Here is a 23505-nt window from a genome sequence, read left to right as displayed (position 1 = left end):
CCTCTAGCCCAGGCATAGGCAAACTCCGGCCCTTCAGATGTTTGAGACTACAATTCCCATCATCCCTGACCACTGGTCCTGTTAGCTAGGGATGATGGGAATTGTAGTCCCAAACCTCTGGAGGGCTGGAGTTTGCCTATGCCTGCTTTAGCCAATCTGGTGTTCTTCAGGGGTGGTGGGAGTCCAGCTCCCATTGCCAGAACCAGGCTGTCCGGTAGTTTGAGATGATGTGAACTGCAGACCAACAATATCTGGAAGTTGCCACATTGTCTGCTCCTGCAGTGGCCTATGTTTTAATGGCCTATTCAGTACGCTGAGACATTAGACCACAAAGATCTTGGTTCTCAGGTGCCTTGATGTTCAGTGCAAAGTACAATTCTGAACATGAATGTTCCAAGAATGGAAATCACACCACTGAAGTGAGAGGAAGACCAAATTGTTTCAGTAAGAGCAAAACTAGCATTTGACCCCTTTTAATTTAAGATGGCATCACTATACCCCATAGTATACAGTGACTTTCCCCCTCCCCCTCCCTACCTTTTAGGACTAGGCAATTTAGATTAATGATGCAAATGCCGAAGTTCAACCTCTCCCCTCCTGTGCCTCCATTCTCCCCTTAATATTAGATACAGTTTGTAAACACCTTTTACTGATTAATAATCAATTGCACAAATCTGAATATATGGCCTATCCTTCGTTTGGCACTGAGTCTTTGCAGCCTCAGTTCCCTTCCAAGACTCAATATGACTGTTTCAGTAATCCTGCAGAATCTGCAGGGATTAATGCCTGGTCAAGGCTCCAGTCCAGGTACTTTTGCAATGCATATATGATCTATGCAGCCCATTATATTTCTGTGTTTTGGTATTTGAAGATCTATTACTATGCAAGCTAAGTCAAATAGGTTTTTTTAAAAAACAACAACAACACAGCCCTAGGCAATAAGAATACCAAATTTAGTTTGGATGAAGATAACAAAATAATTAAACTACTGGGAAAATATAAATAGGGATGCATTAAAAAGAAAAATCAATCCAACAGTCACTCTCGGAGGTTGGCTAATTTTCTGAAAATTCTACATTCACTTATTGGCCTTCCCTGGATAGGTACAGGTTGCAAGCCCCAAGATTGAATGCTCGTTTATTTAGTTAATAATAATAATAATAATAATAATAATAATAATACTGCCCTTCATGAAATACATCCCAGACCAGTTCACAATGTAGTCCTAAAGCCAGCCAAGGTCAAGCTAAGGGGCTGTTAGATGCAGCAGAAATGCTGCACCATTGAAGAAGAGGGAGAATTGCCAGCAGAAATGCATTTACATTGCCAGAAGCCCCCTAGTACATATCTTGGAGGTAAAGGCTATCAGTGCCTGCTTCCCACAATGGTTATGTTCCTCCTCCACTGTCGGAGGCGTTATGCCTTTGAATAATACCTGTTGCTGGTAACCACAAATAGGAAGAACGTTCTTGCACTCAGACCCTGTTTGCAGGGTCATCTGATTGGTCACTGCGAGAACATGGCACTGGGGTAGATGGGCCCTTGGCCAGATCCACCATAGCTTCTCTTATGTCGCAGATGTCCAACCATCATTGTAGGGAGAAGCAAGGCATTGTGGTGATAACCAAGGAACCAGAAAACCCTTAGCCCCTCATTTCCCCAACTAGTTCCCTAAGGAGTCATCAACTGCCATTCAACTGACATCATCAATCCCCTCCCATTGACAGTGAGGGGAGAGGGGAGAAACAACTGTGAAGGAAAAGACCAGGAAAAGCCACTCCCACATCCCACCCTGGGGCAGTGAGCTGGCAGGGCTTTAGAAGTGGCAGTAGCTGCCACGGAAGTCCTTTCCCCTCTACAGTGGGATTGTCCTACCCATGATACAAATTAAACGTAATGAAATGCATGGCATTGCAACTGAAACAAAGCATTCACCAGCACAGCAGGCAAATCAGTGATACCATTATAGTTTTAAACACCATTCCTTCCTAACCCAGTGCCTGATCTCTTAAGTGCAGGGGCAGCGAGTGTGGTGCCCTCTGCGTTTTGATTAGCTCTCACCTGTCCCAGTCAAGCATGGCCAGTGCTCAGGGATGCTGGGACCTGCAGTGCAGCAATATCTGAAAGGCACCATGTTGGCTGCCCCTGCCTTAGTGGAGATTTGATCACTGGTGCTGTGCTGGGCAAGTCAAAGAAAGCATAGAAATGTGGTAGGGCCCAGGATTCAAGTGATATTGCCAAATTAAATACCATGGATAGCATGCATGCATGCATGCATGCATGCATAAATAAATAAATAAATAAATAAATAAATAAATAAGCAAGCAAGCAAGCAAGCAAGCAAGCAAGCTGACATAATAGGAGGCTGCAGGGCTCCAGGAATTTAGCAGAATTGGCTATTATTATTATTTTTGAAATGAAACTCGGTGCTGGCCATGTTCTGCTGTCATGATAAACAGTGTTTTATTGTGATGTGTACTTGCTGAAGCAAACCTTAAGCCTGCATGCACCCCCATCGCCTCCTTCTGTGCAGTCAGGAGGAGGACTTTGGAAGCTGTTATTTATTTATTTTAACCAACCACAGCTTCCTGTTTCATCCACATTAGTTGCAAAACAGAGTCTTGCGACTGTCGGCCCAAAAGCCTCCCTACCCTGGTAATGTCACAGTTATTTAGACATTGCACTTGGATGCTACTCATAGCATAGATGGAGAAACTCACTTCACGCATGTGTTCTAGTTTCTCTTGAAGGCCGTCAAAAACAAAATGTTTTCAAATCTCCCTTCTGTCTGTCAGGAACTGCATATTTCTTGGGGGAGATGCGTTTTCCTTTTAGTAAAGTGTCACTGGGCCTAACTGCTAGACTGAAAAGAGTGATCACCTTTGTATCATTTTGCTGACACCTCCTGGACATTTCAAGTGTGCTTTGTAAATTCAGTGTCTACCATTCACTTACTCCCTCAGCACAGACTATCAGCATTCACACCTCAGTTTTAGAAAAACGCCCGGCAACTATGACAGGGGAGGTTGTAAATAGCACAGAGAATGAAAATCTTCTGTCACTTGCAGTTATAGTTCTGCAGTGGAAGATATGGCTCCTTTGGCCTGATCCTGCAGGTCTCTTCTTACCTTCCCAGGTATTAGAGACGGCCACTTCATGCCCCTTATCCCTCACCTACAGAATGTACTGTATTTTTCACTCTATAAGATGCACCAGACCACAAGACGCACATAGTTTTTGGAGGAGGAAAACAAGAAAAAAAATATTCTGAATCTCATAAGCCAGAACAGCAAGAGGGATTGCTTCGCAGTGAAAGCAGCAATCCCTCTTGCTATTCTGGCTTCTGGGATAGCTGCGCAGCCTGCATTCGCTCCATAAGACGCACACACATTTCCCCTTACTTTTTAGGAGGGAAAAAGTGAGTCTTATAGAGCAAAAAATACGGTATTCTGCTCTGATACACAGACATATAAGGCTCAGGAAAACCAGTCCATTCCTTATTTAAGTTCAGGATACAAACCATGCCAATAAAATACTTTTTTAAAAACAACACCACCACCTTTTTAGTACAAGGTTAGCAACCTTGAGATCATTATGCCACAAGTGGTCTAGAAACCGTTCACATATCGCATTCCTAAATAGTAGGAAAACCTGGCTCCTGCCTGCCTCTTCAATCTTATGCTGGTTTAACTTTCTCTTTGTTAAACAGACCAAACCCAAGGCATGAAGGGATTGCATAAAGTGCAGCATTCTTCAACCTTGCTCCCCCTGATGCTGTTGGACTACAACTGCCATCATTTACAGGTGGTTGGGGTCAATGGGATTTGTAGTCCAATGACATTTAGGGACCCAGGATGTTGGGGAATCCTGCTACAGTATGTGCCAGAGGGACACCATCTCCTGTGCCCTGAACAGTTGACTTCTGCTGTTTTGGGATGTTCTCTTGGCCAGCCACACAGAACCAGCCTTTAACTCAGCAGCCGGTTCATCCCCAATCGGTTTTAGCCAAGGCCCTAGATTTCGCCCTGTCTGCAAACCTATACTGTTGTTTGGCTTTACCTGTGCTGAGGGAGCAAGTGAGAGGGATAACAAATCAGGGTTCCTCGTCGCCGAAGAGTCCTTGGCTACTTTGTCGAGCCTAGCTCTTTCAGCATACATCCCCCTCTCCCTCTCACATCCCCAGCCCCAGCCCCACTTCTCCCCCTCACCCCCCTACTCTGCAATAGGGCACAATATTTCTCTTGCTCTCTCTCTCACTCTCTCTTTTCTGTATCTCTCGGAAATCAGACTGGAGTTCAAAGCACTTTCACTACCTTTTATGAGGTAGAGTGTGATGTCATAGATGGGGGCAGGGCTAGTCAACTTTCTACCCACCTACCCACCTGTGCTGAGGGAGCTACGCTTGCAAACGGAGGCGGTGACTCTTCCATGGTGAGTAACCTCGTTTCTAATCTCTATGCTTTTCCATGTGAGCTTAAGTGGTTTTGATTGTGGGAGACTCTGCCCCTTTAAGTGGGATTGGTACAGTCGTGTCACTTTTTGCGCTCAACAGGAATAGGAAGGAAGCTTTAGGCTGCTCATTTCCCAGTGTTCCCAACCTAAAAACTGCAAGAGGAAATAATCCAAAACTTGGCTAGGGGTGGCAGGATCAGTCAATTTCGGTTTTCTCTGTTTCTCATTTTTCCCATCTTAAATTCAGTTCTCCATTTTTCTGCAGCAATTTGAGTTATTTTTTAAAAATGCTCATGAAAATTCTTCAGCATTTTAGTGCAAATTTCTCCTGAAAAAAATGCATATTTGTATGCAGTCTCGACTACTGTACACATTTCTGCAAGCAATTTCCCTTAATTGAATGCACTTTTCCATGTTATGTTCACTAATACTGTCATTCTTATGCACACTTTCCCTTACTATACACATAGTTTGGTTATAGAACTGTGTGAGTGCAGATTTTGAAGAACAGTTGCATTTCGGTTTGTATGACGTGTGAATTTCATAAATTCCCCTTGAAACCGGAACTGAATTGAATTCTTCTCCCATCTCTCATCTTGGCTATGGAAAAGCAAAGATTCTTTGCAAGTTTAATTCTTTGCCTTTCTGTGGGAGAGCACCAAAATTCTGTGCACTCGTTTTGCTATTATTCACAGCCAGTGGCTGAAGTACTGCTTATATCTGTTTGGTTGCCCTATGGCTAGATCGAGAAAGCAGCTTGCCCCAGAAACTATATGAAGAGATGAGAAATTGTGAGGGACAGGAACAGATACATTGAGCATACCTTTGCTGCCACAGCTGACCAGCTGACTGTACCTGATTGCAAGCCATTTCTAGACATATAGTTGCCAGCAAATTTTACTAAAGCAAAAATTTGGCACAGGTGTGGAGGGTGCTGCTTTAGCAGTTTTTAACAGATGTTTTGCTAAGACCTGAAATGTGTCATGGGTCTGATTGGGTCTGTCATCCTTAGGCCACAGGCAAGCTTCACCTAAAGATTCTTGCTCAACCAAAACATTGGAAGAATCTTGAGGGAAGCAAAACATTTCAATAAGAGCTGCAAACTTTCTCTATTTGTGTGTGTGTGCATCTGCAGATTCCTAGTATCCATGGTGATGATAGTGGACTGGGGTGGGCAAGGGGGTGAGACAACACCGCAGTCCATGAATTGGACTGTGCCACCTCTGCCAGCTCATTTGGGTTGGCAGCAAGATGCGTAAAGCTGGCATTTGGTGGGTGTGCTGTGCACTGATTGAGAACCTTTGACATGACATTTGAAACCCAACATATCCTGAAGCACCTTGTTCGATTTGTAGTGGCACGCTCCTGTTGAAATTTATGGTTAATCACAATGTTCAAATGTGTTTTTATTAATAGGTATGATTAATTACCACAATTATGATGAAGATAACCAAAGATGTATTTACCTTTCCAGGAAATAATGTATTTCTCTTGCATTTAGACTGCACATGTAAGGACGTTGTGTGACCCCTTCACAGGGGTGCCAACCTCACACAATTCTTGCATGTGCTGAAATGTCCCTCCCATACCATTCCACAGAAGGCAGCTATGTCAGGCAACTGAGGGGTAAGACACTCCCATACTGAGTCAAGCTGTTTACCCATCTGGCTCAGTATTGTCTACAGGCAGCAGCTCTCCAGATATCAGACAGGAGTCTCTGTGAGGGGATCATGGGTCTCCTCGCAACTCACAGCACACTTAAAAGAATGCAGTTCCCAAAATTCTTTGGGGGAACCATAACTGCTTACAGTGGCACTGTGCTGCTTTAAATATATGGAGCAGCTGAGACTAGAGATTGGATAAGGCACCCACCCATCCCTAAATCTCCATAAGTATTCATTTATTTAGAAGCATTTACACACACACCCCCACTAGGCAGGATTCTGGAGGCGGCTAAAAATATATGTGGAAAACAGTAACATAGACAGTGATACAATAGACCCTGCAGCGGGGCAAAGGGATAGAGTTCTCCAGTGTTCCAGCAAACGCCATTCTGTAGCCAAATCTCCTGGTCTAGAGCTGACTGCTGAAGCAGCTAGATGTTATTCACAGACAGGCCAGTCTTCCTGACTGACTGGCTCCTGCTGATGACTCTCACAGCCCCGGCCGTGGTAACAGTCATAGGAGATGCTGGGGGAGCAAAGAGGTTGCAAACCTCCTCCCAGTTCTCCATATTTTGAACATAGATATGGGTCTCGTTGAAGCCCAATCTTGAAACACCATCACATCTTCCTAGCAGCGTAGCCAATGTGGCGTCTTCCTAGAGTCCCCATCATATCTGATGATTGGCCATACTGGCTGGGGCTGATGAGAGTTGGGAGTCCAACATCTGGGCGCTACTGTGTTGGCTACACTTTACAGGATCGCTGTACTTCTGATGACCGACTCCTAAATATATGATTCCACTGGAAAGACCTGGTGTGTGAGAGGGATGAAATGTGGTTTGCATATGGACAGCAGTGGGCCATTGCAAAATCAGCCTTCCAGCTTCCCATATTGAGAAAAAAACAGCTGTTCCACCTCTAGAAGTTAGCTCAATATTTGGTCACTTTGGGGCATCAATGGGGCTGAAAATCAGGGATGGGATGTCCTTAAAAGAAAAGAATAAAAATCCAGAATCAATACATTATAAAGGTAATTGTGGTTTTGATATATAACTGGTTTGGATCAGTGAGTCTAAGCCTCCATCCTGCACTCTCTTAAGGCTGCCATTGTGGTTCTGGTTATCTAACCTTTTCAGCTTTTTGCTGCAGGCAAAAATCTTATTTCAAAATCTTGTTTTTGAACAACATGTGGTTTTTCTTCTTCTTTACGGGTCCTCCAGCTGCCACGACTCTTCTTTTTAACCCTCAGCATTTGAATAAAGAGAAGGGAGAAGAGATTTCTCTCTCTTCTCCTCTTCCCTCCCTATACTCTTGTTCTGCCTCTTGGGTACCTATTAAAGCTGTCAAGATGTCAAAGCTCATGCGTGGAAAAGCCAGGAGATGTGTCATTTGAGAATGTCTGCCTGCAGGGTCTGTAAAGTCCCCCCCCCCCTCTTGGTTATTTAATTCTTCGTTGCCAGCTCTGCTTGGGGTCCAGTCTTAGGTTATCTGGGGAGGTGCTAAACAGCAGCTGTGCCTATCCTTTGTATCGAAGCAGAAGGAGGTCAGTCCACTCTCATGGGCTTTTAACTGTCGTGACTGATGAAAGATTAAGAAAATTAGAAGAAGCAATGAAATGAGTCACATGGGACTGCTATCCTTTGAGTACCATCCTGCAGGCACCAGTCCTAACCAGGTTATCACCCTTTTAGTCTACTTTTATATTCAAGATCAATGTTTAGTAGGAATGGTCAAATCTTTCAATTCTGGTTTCGCTTAGTACCCCTTTTTCAGTTCCAAGTACAGTTCTCCACTAAAATCAGCATTTTACTCTAAATGTCTCCTAACACACATACTTTGGTGCATAGTCTTCCCTAACAGGTACATTTTTGCAAATTCATTTTCCCCAGTATAATATATTAATATAATGTAGTGTAATCACAGTATAATACACACTCTGATGTATGTTATTTTCATCAACACACTTTATCCATATTTGTGCATTTTTGTACACACTGCTTGGCATTGCAAAATTCAGAGAAGTGCAAATTTCAAAGGATGGGTGTGTTTCAGTTTGCATGTTGTTGCATGTTGTTTCTGAAAGTGCAAATGAAATAGATCAGCCTTTAAATGTGAACCGAGTCTAACTTCTCTGCCCTCTCTAATGGTCAGACACTTATACTTCTCTAATGAGCTGTCTCAGTACAAAAAGCCAAGAAAACTGTCATTGACGACACTGCTTCCAGAGAGCTTCCGATGGCTATTGGTGACCATGGATACCAGATATTACCCATAGCCATTAATTTGATCATTAGTTTTTCTAGAAAGTGGATTGTATTCGGGGGGGGGGGTGTGTGTGATCATTACATTGGACCTTCTGAAAGGCAAATTTTAAAACCCAGCCAGATGGGCAGGGTATAAATAATAAAATTATTATTATTATAGATTATGGAAGTGGCAGATTCACAAGTGTTTGGTTAGCAAAAAGGAAGAACCTCTGGGTTCTCAGGGGTTCATAAGAACCTACAAAGTAGGGCTACTTACACTTTCTCCTATTTAAGATGGATTAGACCAGGTGTAGCTAACTTTAACTCTCCAGTTGCTGCTGCATGGCAGCTCCCATTAGTCCCAGTTAGTCAACGATGACAGGAACTGGCCACTGTTTAGCCACCCAGCTGGAGATAGTCTGTAGTTGCCCCTTCTCTCCAGTTTTGCTTCTACCTGATGTATTCTCAGAAACATTTAGGATTCCAGTGCAGTCTGAAGCTTTCGAAGGGTGAGCTAGCCTGGGGTATGTGTTTAAGCAATTGTACTCTTTGTTTGTTTGTTTGTTTATGAGGTTTCTCGTCTGCCCTTCACCATAAAGTCCCAGGGAGGTTTACAACAGTACAGTATAAAATTATAAAAGCAGATAAAACCTTTACACATACAAATCAAGTAAAAGCATCCAGAATGGAACAGAACAGAAAATCAACAAAAGAGCTGCGCACCCACAAAATAAAATATGTTAACAGTCAAAGGCCAGGGTAAAACATATGGCAGGGACTATACAATGAAGGTGCCAGATACTCTATGGGTAGGGAATTCCACAACATAGGGGCTGCTACAAGGAAAGTCCTCTCCTGGGCTGCTATTCCTCACATGCCTGCGGCTAGTGGAACTGCCAAGAGAGTACTTTCTGCAGATTTTGACACCCAAAGTCAGTGGGGATGGAGACAGTCTTTCATATAGGCTGCCTAAGTCATATAGGGCTTTCAACACCAACAGGAGGACCTTGGAATGCAGGTGCTGAGTGCACATAGATCTGACAATAATCCACCAAATGCTTGCTCTGTTGGACTATATTTATACCATTGGGGACCACTCTGAGCAAAGAGTTTGGGTACAACAGCTTATGGAACCCGATGATAGAACCAGATGGCATTGAGCGGATCAAATGATAACAACCTGGTTTTTTTGTGGGGGAGTGGGTGGGATGCACACTTAGACTTCAATATGTTTGGTAAAAAGTCAGTAGTTGAAATTCATCCCCAGTCTACTTATTTTGTTGATCTCGTTTAATGTATAGTACAAGCACTATTAGTACAAGCACTATAAATACATTGAGCTGAACAGTCTGTTCCAAAGAGGTGCTTTTAACTACTTAATCCCTACTCCAAGCATCTTGGTTTTCAGAAGCAAAAGTTACATTGCAACATATTTTGATACGTCAAAGTGGGAAGTGCAGCTGTTGCCTTACATTAGAATACATTGTTGTGTGTTTCTGCCACTTTTCATAACAGAAGAATGTCAATTGGAGGAAGTAATGGAAAAAGTGGAAGTACTGGGAACCTTGGGAGGAAATGATCTTGGGTTTCATGATACAAAGGCAAGGGAAGACTGAGTGTAGTCAAACATGCCCTTTGGGCTTTAAGAAGGCCAACATCAAAAAGCTGAAGGAACTGCTGGATCAGGTCCCATGGTCGAAAATACTAAAAGAGGAGTCTAAGATAGATGGGAGCTTCTTAAAGATGAAATATTGCAGGCACAGATGCAGACAATTCCAACGAGAAAGAAAAGTGGGAGGCATCAAATGAAACTGCTGTGGTTCCATAAGAAGCTTACAGATGATTTGAGATTTAAGAAATATAAGAAATGAAAGAAAGGAGAAATATAAAAAAGTATATACAAGTAGCCAACAGTTGTGGGGTGAATGTGAGGGGACTAAAGCTCAGAATGAGCCCAGACTTGCAAGAGAGGCTTAAAAAAGTGCTCACGGAGGGTTCTTCATCATCCTGTGGGACATCCTGTGATGTGGGACACCATTGGTGTTGTCCTGTGCCCATTGTTGTGCCCAGTTTTAGGCGTCACAATATAAGAAGGACATTGACAAGCTGAAGTGTGTGCAGAAGGAGGAATCCAAGCGAACAAGGGTCTGGAAACCAAGCCCTGAGAGGAACAGTTGAGGGAGTTGGGTATGTTTAGCCTGGAAAAGCAAAGATTGAGAGAAGATATGAGAGCCATCTTCAAATATCTCAATGGATATCACATGGAAGACGGAGCAAGCTTGTTTTCTCTTGCTCTGGAAGGTAGGACTTGAACCAACGACTTCATGTTACAAGAAAGGAGATTCTGACAGTAAGAACTGTTTGTGACAGTGGAACAGACTCCCTTGGGAGATGGTGGACTCACCTTCCTTGGAGGTTTTTAAGCAAAGGTTGGATGCCTACCTGCCATGTATGTTTCAGTTGAGATTTCTGCATTGCAGGGGTTTGGAGATCCCACCCAACTCTGCAATTCTATGATTCTGTGAGTAAATCCATACATCTCCATACAAAGTGAAAGTAACCACAGAATCCCTTATCCTTCCTCCTTTCCAGGACCCTTCATTTCAATGCTTCAGCTTGAGTAGATTGCATTATGCACAGCGGCTATGATTAGACATGGATTTAGCATTTCCTTTCCTCTTACTTCTACTTGGAAAGAAGGAGACTCTAGATGTTCGATCTTTGGAATATCTGGCCATTGTGCCGTGTGGTCTCTTGTCAGGAGGATAACGTGCAATAATGAAACTTTCAGGGAACTCATCTTATAAACATCCCCTTTAAAAGCATTTCCTTGTACCAGCTCCAAATTTCCTCTGCTGAGGCTTGAACCCATTGCTCTTGACATTTCCATCATAGGCTTTGGCCAGTCATCAATCACTCTAAAACAACATTTAAAAAGTGCACATTACATTCTCCCTTTGTTAGTCTGTAGACGTCATCAGGCTTCATATGGGTTTCATATTCCTTCATCTCTTCTAAAATGCAACTTCTGCAGCCCCCCCCCCCCATGGTAAAGCATACACTCTGATAAATGTGTATCTCCTTGCTTTGGGCACAGGTTTTATGGAATATTTTTTGTGGCAGATTTTGGGGAGTGGGTGGTGCTGTGGTCTAGACCACGGAGACTCTTGGCTTGCTGATCGGAAGTTCGGCGGTTCGAATCTGCATGATGGGGTGAGCTCCTGTTGTTTTGTCCCAGCTCCTGCCAACCTAGCAGTTCGAAAGCACGCCAGTGCAAGTAGATAAATAGGTGGTGGGAAGGTAAAAGGTGCTTCCATGAGCTCTGGCACTTGTCACAGTGTCCCATTGCGCTAGAAGCAATTTAGTCATGCTGGCCACATGACCCAGAAAGCTGTGGGAAAAGCAAGATGAGCGTCACAACCTCATAGTCGCCTTTGACTGGACTTAACCATCCAGGGGTCCTTTACCTTTTGTGGAATTTCTGTATCAGATGAGATGGAAATACAGGGGAGCAGTTTTTGCTGTTTTGAGAAAGAGAAAATGTCGCTCACTTCCTCGATCCCTGAAAACGAGTCACAAGCTAGGGAAAGGAATTTCAAAGTTATGTCTCTCATGTAGTTAACACTGTCTAAAATAATATTGCCTTCCTTCTTCCACACTTGCAGCTTTCTTGCTGGCTTTCAAAAGCAGGAACTATTTTATTTTTGACAACTGGCCATCTTCTGGAATCCTTCCCACTGAATACAAAGCAAAGGGACCAGCAATTGTCAGGATCCTTTCGCTTTGCAGAGTTTGTGACAGATGCAGGGAGGAAAAGGCAGGATTTAAGTGTTTCTACCAGGCTGGGAGGCAGCCAGTCATAGCAGGAATACTTGCCATAGGAATAGTTGGGCCGCATTGCTGCATCTTTGCTCACATTGCACATTTCCTCTCAAAGTGTTAGGGTGTTTGCTCTTTCTGCAGCATATTCAGGGAATAAAAGCCGACCTGGGATATAGGCCAGTTATGTATTAGTGACATTATGAGGTTGCCAGTTACACCTGGAGTCTGATTACTACAAATGGATTACTTCTAATGCACATGTATCCATTTTTTTATTTTTAACCCAGAATGGTGGCACATTCCATCTCTATGCCCTTTGGCGTAACAAAACCGCAGAATGCAGCACCCAGGAAGACTCATCAACCTGTGTCACAGACAGCTGATGAAAACTGGTTGAGCTTCATGGAGAGCCATGTGACTGATAGGGGTGGGAGGTATATCAATAAATCGCCTGGAAGCGATTTGAAGTTCAGAATGCGATAGCGGTTTCAGAATGGCAATATATCGGCAGAGGGAGCTTTAAAACAGAGCATTCATGCACAGCCACCAGGAAGGGCAATCACTGGGAAGGACATGCCGGAGCGTTCACTGGGAACTGGTGCAAGGGGCTATTGCTGCTCCGGCCCACTCCCTCCCTCGCTGGGAAGGACACGACAGAGCGATAGCTGAGTGCGCCAGGGCAGACAGCTCAGCCAGGAGATCACTCCTCCTGTCTACTCCCTCCCTCCGCAGGCCAGGACCTCGACATCATGATATTGTATATCGGTATATTGTGATGATTGGCTAGTGATATATTGTGATATCGCCCAGTCCTCTTGACTGATGGGATTGCCACAGTACAGTATGCCTTCTCCCTGTTCAGATGCTACAAACCAGCTTGTTCTGAGTCTGGTGGCATCAAAAGCTATCTGGTGGCATATATTCTGAATCTATCTATCTATCATCTATTTATTTATTATGTTTCCATTTTGTACTATTAAAATGCATTCATATTTTTCACATTGTTTGTTCAAATATCCTGTTGACCTCCCTCCCTCCCATCTCATGGTTACCTTAATACTTCTTTCATATCGTAGCATTATATACTTCTTCCTTTTTACATTTATGTCCTTTCCATTGTCAAAATTTTAAACCAGTATGTATAAAGATCTGAATCTGAAATTTACCATAATATGAAAGTGTGTGTGTGTGTGTGAGAGAGAGAGAGAGAGAGAGAGAGAGAGAGCGCTTTGTGAGAATTCCAGAGTATCAAAGCAAATGGGTTGTGTTGAGGGGCCACTCCAGTTATGCAAGATATGCAAAAGCTTGTAGATCTGTTGTTGAGAGGGATCCATAAACATTGCCTATATAATGCAGGAAATAAGGCTAGAATGGCAGCTAAGCATTGCCTCCAATGTGCTTGTGTGACTCCAGAGAGAAAGGCGGGCAGGGGGCAGGCTCTCCTTATTCCTGTGTTTCAGAGTGAGAGAGGAGGAAAGGGGTTGATATGCTCAGCTGCAGGCAGTTCTCCCCCTGCTCTGCTTTTACACATCTGCTGTGAGAGGAGAGGTGGCTGCCAGGCTGCAACCCTATCAGGGTGGAGACTGCTCTGCAGCAGAAGGAAAACAAGGGAGCTAGTGCCTGTTGCTGCGGTGCAAATCAGTCAGAAGAAGCCTGCACACCCAATGCACCCTCCCCCACAAGCTGCTAGTGGGATCAACTGTAACCAGTGAGGGACCCCTGGGCATTAGCAGCCTTGCAGCTTGGGTGAATTAAACTGGAATAGTCACTTACAGTTTCTGGAGTTTAAAGGTTTTATTCATGCAGGAACTATTTACAAGATAAATGAAGATGAGAGAGAGAAAATAACAAATACTATCTCAACAAGTTGTAAGAGAACAACCAACAAAAGGGCTCAGCTTTAAGTGAGGTAGTTAATTTAGATACAGAGGCTAGAAGCCAGTGGTGGCTAGATTATTAGATAAAACAGTGCCATTGTTTGGTTTCAAGTAACAAACTCAAGGGAAGGAAATGTATTTGCTTTTCTCCAACACTGGGTCCTGGTTCCTGGTCACCTTGGCCACCCTTTAAAGCAGGGCCTGCCACTGTGCATCTGCAAATAAAAATATTCTCTTCTAAAACTCAAGTGGGTGCTATATGCTGCAGTGAATATCCTTGAAAGAGGCATGCAACACTTTGTTGCAGGCCCTATTTGTACACTGTATATTTCTTTATATGATATCCATTAGCCTCTCCCAGTCTGATACACTCCAGAAATCTTGCACTACAACTGGCACTGATGGGAGTTTTAATACAAAATATCTGGAAGACACCAGCTTGGGACAAGCAGATGGACACATTCATTGTACTTTACTGGTACCTGCTCCCATCTTCCAGGATGAGGTGGAATGGGATTTTTAAAATGTAAGTTCCCAAAGGAGATGTCACATCTGATTCAAGTTCAAGTTCTTCCCCCACCACAATGGCAGCTACCCCCAATCTATATTCCCCAAGCTCTAAGGCTGCATTCTTTCATTTCAGCCTAGTTTGGAAAGTAAGGATATTTTAATGCCATTATTTAGGGTAGTTCACACCGCCTTGTTTTAAGTGAGCAGATTTATGTATCAACCAGTCTGATTTAAAATTAATATAATTAGAATTAGCTGTTAGGAGCAATTATTATATATTGCAAACTTAGGTGGAACAATATATATTACTTCTTCAAGGACTCTTTCTTCAGTTAGATCATTCACGGGACTGAACAGGAATTTTAAGGCATATTTAATTATCTTTTATGATTGCATTTGTGCCTCGTTTCCCCCCTCCCCAGTTATCATAAATTAAATATCTACTTATATTAAAAAGAGAGTTTCATGCATGCAAAATGAGATGCAATTTCATTTTTTAATTTTATTGTTTAAAAATTACGTTGGCTAAAGCAATTAAATCATTCTGTTGAAGAAATGTATCTTTTTGAATGCAAATGTGCGTACGATATGTGCTTGCTCAGGAACACCCTGTATATTTTGGGATTGTCTTTGATATTTGTCATTTATTTAGTTCCCTTGCACAGTGAAGCTGACAGCCAAGCCGTTTTAAGACATCAATCTATGCTTTCAGAGTCACAAGTATTTCTGGTGCACAGCTGTCTACAGCTTTTGCAATGTCTGTTGGATGTTATCTGGAGAAAGATAGCATTTGTAGGCCACATTAAAATTCAGAATTTGTTAAATATACAAGTAATTTTGTTTGGGGGTCCCAGTGGTTTTCTTACTAATAATTGAAAAAATGCAAATGAGTGCAACTAATCAGTGGATTGGCCAGCAGTACTACCCAGCTATCTGCCGTAATGAATTAAAAATGCATCACGTCCAGATAAGTAAATTACTTTAAATGGGATAAGGTGGAAAAATGAAGGAATGGAGAAAATAGATTCTTCCTCCCCGCCCTTTCTAAACTTAAAACATGCCTTTGAGTCATGGCTACATACCAAGAGGAGTGATTTCATTATGCTTCCTTGCAAAACGCTCTAGTAATTTGATTTTACCAATATAAGTTTCTCTTCTAGTACACTGTTAATGACTCAGACTTGGTTTAAACATACATTGAGATGAGATAAGAATTAACTGGTAGAACCCTTAAGTGCCAGAAAAGCCTGTAGCACATCTTTGTGTTGTTATTTTTTCTACTTGGAGGAATTTTTAAAAATCGCAGTAAGGAACAGGCTGAATATCACCCTGATGGGCTAGTTTTCATACTTGCAGGGGGGTTTTGGGGGGTGGGGGTTAAATGTAGAGCACTTAAATGAGATACTCCCTGCCAGGTGGTGGCATAGTTCAGTCAACTATTTCAGGATCAATTCATTCTACAGCATGGGTGAATTCAGCCAGAAAGATGGATGGCTGCAAATGAATCCCCCAGTTTGAATTTCACCTCTGACAATGAATTCTGGAGGGGGCCTTAGGTAAGCCATTGTTAACTCTGCCTGAGTACCTGAACTGCAGCATGGGAAGAATAAATACCAGCCTGTCTTATATAAGGCACTTTAGGTTGTTCAAAAAGCTGCATTTCATGTGCTGTAAGCTGTGATTCCCAATCCTAGACATGGCTGCAGGTTTGATTGTCGCAGGGAACTCTTATGTGGCCTACGGACGCTTTGATTCTACTTTATGCCTCCTTCCAGATTTCCCTTGCTCTGGTATAGAACATCTTTAGGATAGTGGGGATGTTTGGAATTTCAAGAAGGTTCTGTGGGCGCCCATCACAAAATGGGTGCCATGCAGGGCACTATGGAGCACACCATGGCTTCTGCATCTAGAAAAGACAGGAACCCAAAATACTTCTTAGAATTATCAGGAGAGAGTAGGAGTGGTGTTCAGCTATCTTTCCCCATGAACACAAGGATTAGTACTAGCTCCAGAGCCTTTCCCATCTCTCTTACCCCTGGGTAACCTGTGTGCCATCCACAAATCTGCTTCTGAGGGCTGCAGAGGGGAACCCAAAATAGATTTAGGGTGTGGAGATGGAGGAGATATGGTGCTCATTCCATTGTGCAAGGAGAAACCTTTGTGCTGATAAACGTTCACCTTCACACCGTGTTGAATACAACCTAAGATCTCTCTGTTCCTTCCCGGGTCTGATGGTAGCTGTTTGCATATAACATAATCTCCTTTTCAAATGCAAGCCATTGTTTCTTTGCTATTATAGCTGTCATAACAATGTAACAAAACTCTTTATTCCTTGTTGCCGTCTGCAGCTTCCCCCACCCGCACTTGCCCAGGAGTTGCGATGCTCGCTCATGTAAATGCAGGGCCTCTTCCTCTGCTGCAAGCTCCAGTCACGTTCACACTCCCAGTAGTCAGTGCAGTGCATCAAATCAAATCCCTTAAAAGGTCTGAAGAGCAATACACGTGCACAACAAAAAGGGGTGTGCTACTGGGGCTAATTCAGAAGTTTCGGGTTTGTTGGCCCCACACCAGCATTGCAATGTTGCACAAAACCTGCTGAAATTTTGCAAGTCTCATCCGAACCTTTTTTAAAAATCATATTGGAAGCGTTTCCCCAAGTCTAGATCAGTACTGTTCACACTGACTGGTAGCAGCTCTCCAGCATTTCATGCAGGGGATAAGTGAAGGGCTATTAGCTCCAAGTTGTGGGGCCACCCCTTACTGGAGCTAAGCACTTCTGGGTCTGTTTGGCAGCTGGATGTAAGGTTACTGCCTGGGAACCACATGTACTTTGCCTTTGGTTCCATGATGAAGGAAAGGCAGGATAGAAAACGTAATGATGGCTGCCCAACTCCATTTGGTACACCAGCTGAGACCCTAGCTGCCCATGCGCTGTCTTGCCAGTGCTGCATGCCCTGGTTATCTCCCACTTGGACTACTGCAATGCACTCTATGTGGGGCTACCTTTGATGGTGACTCAAAATCTACAACTATTCCAGAATGAGGCAACTAGTGACTGGGAGTGCCTGTCGGGACCCCTAAAGGATCTGCACTGGCTCCCATTAAGTTTCCAAGCACAATTCAAATGTTGGCGCTGACCTTTAAAGCCATAAACGGTCTCAGCTCTGTATACCTGAAGGAGTGTCTCTACTCCCATCATCCAGCACGGACCCTGAGATCCAGCTCCGAGGGCCTTCTGGTGGTTCCCTCACTGCGAGAAGTGAGTTTATAGGGAACCAGGCACAGGGCCTTCTTGGCAGCGGCTCCCGCCTTGTGGAATGCCCTCCCATCAGATGTCAAGGAAATAAACAACTATCTGTCTTTTAGAAGACATCTGAAGGCAGCCCTGTTCAGGGAAGTCTTAAATGTTTAATGTTTCACTGTGCTTGATGTTTTAGTTTGTTGGAAGCTGCCCAGAGTGGCTGGGGCAACACAGCCAGATGGGCGGGGAATAAAATATTATTATTATTATTATTATTATTATTATTATTATTATTATTATTATTATCGTTATCGTCAGAGGCACCATGCACCTGAATATCAGTCATAGGGGAACAACATCAGGAAACGGCCTGCTTGTAGTCTTCATAGAAGCATCTGATTGGGCATTGTGGGAAACAGGACATGAGATCAAATATGCCATTAGCCTGACCCAGCAAGGCTGTGTGAAGTGGGATCACAGCCTGTGCATTCCATGTGGGTCCTTATCTCACATTGTCCAAACGCATCAATTACTATACTACATGGGATGTTAGTCGTGCTGGCCACATGACTCAGAAAGCTATCTGCGGACAAATGCCGGCTCCCTCGGCCTGAAGTGAGATGAGCGCCACATCCCGTAATCAAGTTTGACTGGATGTAACCATCCAGAAGTCCTTTACCCTTTTTTACCTTCATACAGATTCCCATTTCAAGGCGAAATGTCTCCATGGAAGATCCTTAGCATATGCATATTGCCTTTGTTCAGTCTAGGCTTTCCATGACCCACACTTGGAGGGTTTCTTCTGCATCAGACCTCTTTGACCCCTGTTATCTCGTCCCCAAGAGAAATTTTCTTTACCAGGAGGGCTAGGTAGACTCAGGGATGGGGCGAGGGCTCCCAATTTGACACATGCCCAGCTTGAAGCCCCATTCAAGGCCTCCTATCATGTCTGTTTCTTTCTTTTTCTTTTTCAATTAATATACCATCATTTTGGGACTACTCCTTGCTTGGCTGTCAAGTCAAGCCAGTTGCCTTCAGCAAATGTACCAGGCCTCAGAAGAATGTTTAAAGGTACAAGTCTCGCTGCCCGTCTGCTCTCTCTCTGCTCTGACACCCAGCGCTTGTTGCGAATGAGCCATTCAACAGCCTGCAATGTTTGATGGCAGATCTCAGTGGTAATTTAAAATATCCTAATTTAATAGCGTATGATCGGCTATTTGCCAACAAACACGCAAGTTGTGTCGTAAATCACGCCGCGGAATGGTACAAGACCATTATACCGGGCGATATATCACGGCTCTCTGTTGAGTTGGCATGTTGTTGCCATTATAATGTTACTATCCATCTTAAAACTTGTTTTTCTTTCCGAAAGGGAAAGATGGAAAATAAGCGTCTGTTTGTGTGGGAAGGGGGGAAAATGTTCTTGAATCTGGAGATTAAAAATTAATTACCAATCTGAGGGATGCATGACGATGAATCATTTTAACCAATTAATTTAAAGTCCTCATAATTGTTGGTACTGTAGGTAGGTTAGTTTTTCTCTCTTTCTCTGCCCCCCTCAATATATCTATATAGCTGTGAGGAACTCTGGAACTATATGGACTAAAAAAAATGTTTTTATAGCTTGGCAGCAGGACTTTACAGCAGGAATATGGGAACCCAAGGTCCAGGGGCCAAATGAAACCCTCCAGACATATGTAAATGGCCCTCAGGACTCTGCCCAGGCATTGAGCCATGCCTTGAGCCAACCCAACTTTACACACTCCCTGAAGTTTTGTGACTGCCTGGCTGTGGTGTATCGTGTGTTGCCAGTGCCTGAGGTGACATGGAGGGGATGGGGTAGGAGGGAGGGAAATAACAGAGTACACATGTGCATTCAACAGACTAACGGCATCTGTGTCACCCAGGAGATCGCAGCTGCAGAGATTGGAAAAGAAGAGTTGTTCCATTGTCTGGTGAGGTCACTTCCTGAAGAGGCTGTTTTCAATAGAGCCCAGCAACAAAAGTGTGCAGCTGTATTGAGGCAGCACCGGGTGTTGAAATTTTGCACCCCTAGCAAGCACCCCTGTTGTACCCCCCCCCCCCACACACACTACAGCACTGCTGCCTAAGATGTGTCCTTCAACTCTGGGGATGCCTCTTGCTTCCCTGTTTGTTAAGAATGCTGAGACTTGTTTGGAGATCCCACAGCTACAGGTTTTCAGAGTGGTTAAACAATTTGTCTTCCCAGGGAACTCTAGGAATTGTAGCTTTGTGGGGGAAATAGGGGCCTCTCCACTGCTCTCAGCAGCCTTAACATAAGTACAATGCCCAAGAGTCTTTGGGGGAAGAGGCCATGACCGTTCAGAGTAAAATGATACTGTATTCAGTGCATGGGGCCTTTGGCAGTTCTGCTCACCCTCGTGATGTGCAGGAGGGAGCAGCAAATTATTTGGTCTGTGAACAGAACTGACGATCGTGTGGCAAAGTCAAGAATCTAAAAATATGGGGAAGCAGAGCTAATTGGTATTGCCACCTCTAGTTTGGTCAGAGGTACCTCAAGACCTTCCATGTGCATATTTGCTAAGTTTGCATCCTGCATAAGTGTGCACAGTTATGTTGTGACTTGAACCTCCTGTTTCAATTGCTGTTTTAACTGCTGCAAGTGCTTTACTGCATATTTTTAATGTGGGTGTTTATTTTTTTTTATAAATTGCATACTGCGTATTTTAATTATGTGTGATTATATTTTTTCACAACTGGTTTTCACAACTTAGAAGCTTTCTTGGCAATTCAGTGGTATATAAATGTAATCCTCATAATCTCAACTGGGTGGGATATTTTCTGGGTTTAATGCAAATATGTGCAGGGGGATGTCAATAAGTCATTTTGTAAATTGTTTTGAATTGCCCCCACCCCCAAAAAGAGTGACTAATAAATTTAGTAAAATAAAATTTCCATCAACTGGGGGGGCAGCCCCTTCAAACTTTTTTTTTGGGGGGGGGCAAAAGAACCTCATCACGCAGGAGTTGATGCCTAATTGTAACAGGTCACAATTAAAACCTCTCGGAACGATGACTACAAATCATGGGACAAATCACAACCACATCCTTTAAGCCAGTGATTTCAACCATCAAACGTTTGAGTAGACAAGAATGTTTTTAAATTCCTGCTGAAAGTCCATAATGAGGGAGACAGACACATCTCACTAGTGGGCCATCTTCTGAGAAATGTTGTTACGTGCATTTGCCAGAATTGTGTCTGACTGTTCTAATATTACACTTTTTAGCCATAAATGTTGTGAGTCAGGAACAGCGTTTTAATATTCCAGGTTAATAACAGTCTGGGCATTGCATCGGCGCGTGGTTTCCTTTTTGCTTTAGAGCAAGCGAGATCAGGTTTTTGGTGGGCACATGCAAAACTCTTCTTTACTGATCCAATTAACCTGGGAGAACTTCCACTCTCTTGCTCTGCATTGAAAATCACTAATGTATAATGAAATCATCAATCCATTGGCAATGGTGCATAAAAACGTTGGGAAACATCCATTATTCACGCTGTGCGAAGGCAGCTCCATGTGTATGAATGACATAATGGCATATATCAGTCTGTATGTCTTTTACACAGAGGTTGTTTATGCACAATACCCTCTTCAGCAAGACAACCATCTCCGCTCAGTGAGCATTACGTTCCTCCAACCCAGTCTGGCAATAACCCTCCTGTTGCTTCCTCTCCTTTTCCCTAGCTCGACAGTGCCACCTCCCTCATCCAAGCAGCTAAAAACCTGATGAATGCCGTGGTCCTTACTGTGAAAGCTTCTTACGTGGCTTCGACCAAATATCAGAAGGTCTACGGCACGGCCGCCGTCAACTCGCCTGTCGTGTCTTGGAAGATGAAGGCGCCGGAAAAGAAACCTCTAGTCAAGAGAGAAAAGCCGGAGGAATATCAGACGAGAGTGAGGAGAGGTTCTCAGAAGAAACACATTTCTCCGGTACAGGCTCTAAGTGAATTTAAAGCGATGGATTCCTTCTAATTCACTAGGCTTCAACCTTCGAGGGGTTTTCTATTTCCTTCCTTGTTTCTTTTTGTATGCGTACCTGCCGACTTGTATTCATCTGGCATGGGGGAGAAAAGAATAATGAAGCAGTTTCAATGTGCATGCAGCCCAAGACTCTATTAAAGTCATTAAACAGTCCGCAGTTTCCCTTTCCAAAAGACACATGGCAATTCTTATGTTAAATGGAGGTCCGTCATGCTGACCTTTGTATTTCCCCCAAGAGCATAAAATAATGATAATGTTAATCGGCTCCCCTCCCCAAAAAATTGTATTGTAAGAACCGTGGTGGGGGAATGGGAGACAGTCAACTCTGAAGGGTGGAAAGCAAATCCTTAATGCATGCAAGAAACATTAGGTTGGCAGGTATATTTATAGGTGGGATTCCTGGAAATGGTAGACCATAAAACCTGTATTGCTTTTGTTACAGTGTAATCATGTAACTAGCCAATATGCTTGGATGTGTGGCCCGGGTAATGAGACAATTTTAACTTTGAGTCATCTTCATTATGATATGTGGATTTTTAACCAAGATGATTAAAAAAAAATAACAATTCCTTTAACTCGCATTTTCTTTCCTTTTTTGTTTCTAGTAGTGTTAATGATGATTCTGTTTCAACGATGATGACTTGAACAAAGTTTTTCTCTTTTTTAATTGTTTTCTTTTTGCCAACTGGATTCTTCATTTCTGGTGGAGTATGAAGCACAACTTGGTGGTTGACATTGCCTTTTGTATTATTATAATTATATTATTATTATTAATATTATTATTATTAGAAATAGAAGAACCGGTGATGGAATGTGTAGAGACATGGAAACTGACACATGTGAGAATTTAGAGGCAAATGTGTAGGTGTAGCTTTGGATTACAAGGTATCTGATATACCGTCGTAACCGCTAACTCTCAATAAACTTATTTAACCTTGGAATTTGAAGTACGGCTCATAATGTTCAACTTTTCTGTTGTTTAAAATATCCTCTCATACCAACCCCGTTCTCTGATATTGCACTTAAATTTGGCAGCTGGGCTGTCAAATTATTTTATATTGACATGTCAGTTGGAGTCTTGGAAGACAAGAAGGAAATTGCTCCCTCTCCTTCTCCTTACGCTCTTGCCTAACCCTTGGCTCGCCCATCTGAGTGTGAAAATCTGTGCCAATACAGTGAACAAGATCTCAGTTCTGTGCAAATGTGCTTGTGCAATGCCCATGCAGAACTAGGAGTCACAGAAGTTGGCATTTGTACATTTCAAGGCTAAGGAATCAATTTCTAAGATCACTATGTTAAGGGATGGTGGAATCTGGGGTTCCTTAGAAGAAGAGGAAGAGTTTGAATTTGGTAGCCTGTTTTATCACTACCCAAAGGAGTCTCAAAGCGGCTAACAACCTCCTTTCCCTTCCTCCCCCACAACAAACACTCGGTAAGGTGAGTGGGGCTGAGAGACTTCAAAGAAGTGTGACTAGCCCAAGATCACCCAGCAGCTGCATGTGGAGGAGCGGAGACGCGAACCCGGTTTACCAGATTACGAGTCTACCGCTCTTAACCACTACACCACACTGGCTTACTATGTAGGTTGAAGAAACACAACAAAATTCTGCAGCTGAATCTAAATGAGTCTAACTACCTAGATGGGAGATGATGTAGGAACCCTACATAAGAC

General features: G+C 43.2%; 1 protein-coding gene across 5 annotated transcripts in view; it reads left to right on the top strand.

The window, feature by feature from the left end:
* CTNNA2 (catenin alpha 2) overlaps positions 1 to 22774 on the top strand; it is a 542805-nt gene extending 520031 nt beyond the window's left edge. For 3 of the 5 annotated variants that reach the window (XM_083756414.1, XM_083756413.1, XM_083756417.1), the window contains 2 exons: positions 4288 to 4431; positions 21537 to 22774. In XM_083756414.1, the coding sequence (XP_083612540.1) occupies positions 4288 to 4431; positions 21537 to 21824 (432 nt within the window). In that variant the 3' untranslated portion in view covers positions 21825 to 22774. The remainder of the gene's footprint in view (positions 1 to 4287; positions 4432 to 21536) is intronic. The other 2 variants (XM_083756416.1, XM_083756415.1) reach the window with 1 other exon arrangement.
* The last annotated feature ends 731 nt before the right edge of the window (positions 22775 to 23505 follow it).

This window comes from Podarcis gaigeae, assembly GCF_964106915.1.
Source record: "Podarcis gaigeae genome assembly, chromosome: 9".
NCBI lineage: Eukaryota > Metazoa > Chordata > Lepidosauria > Squamata > Lacertidae > Podarcis > Podarcis gaigeae.
The sequence above is the reverse complement of the archived record's forward strand: the minus strand, read 5'-3'. Positions and strand labels throughout refer to the sequence as shown.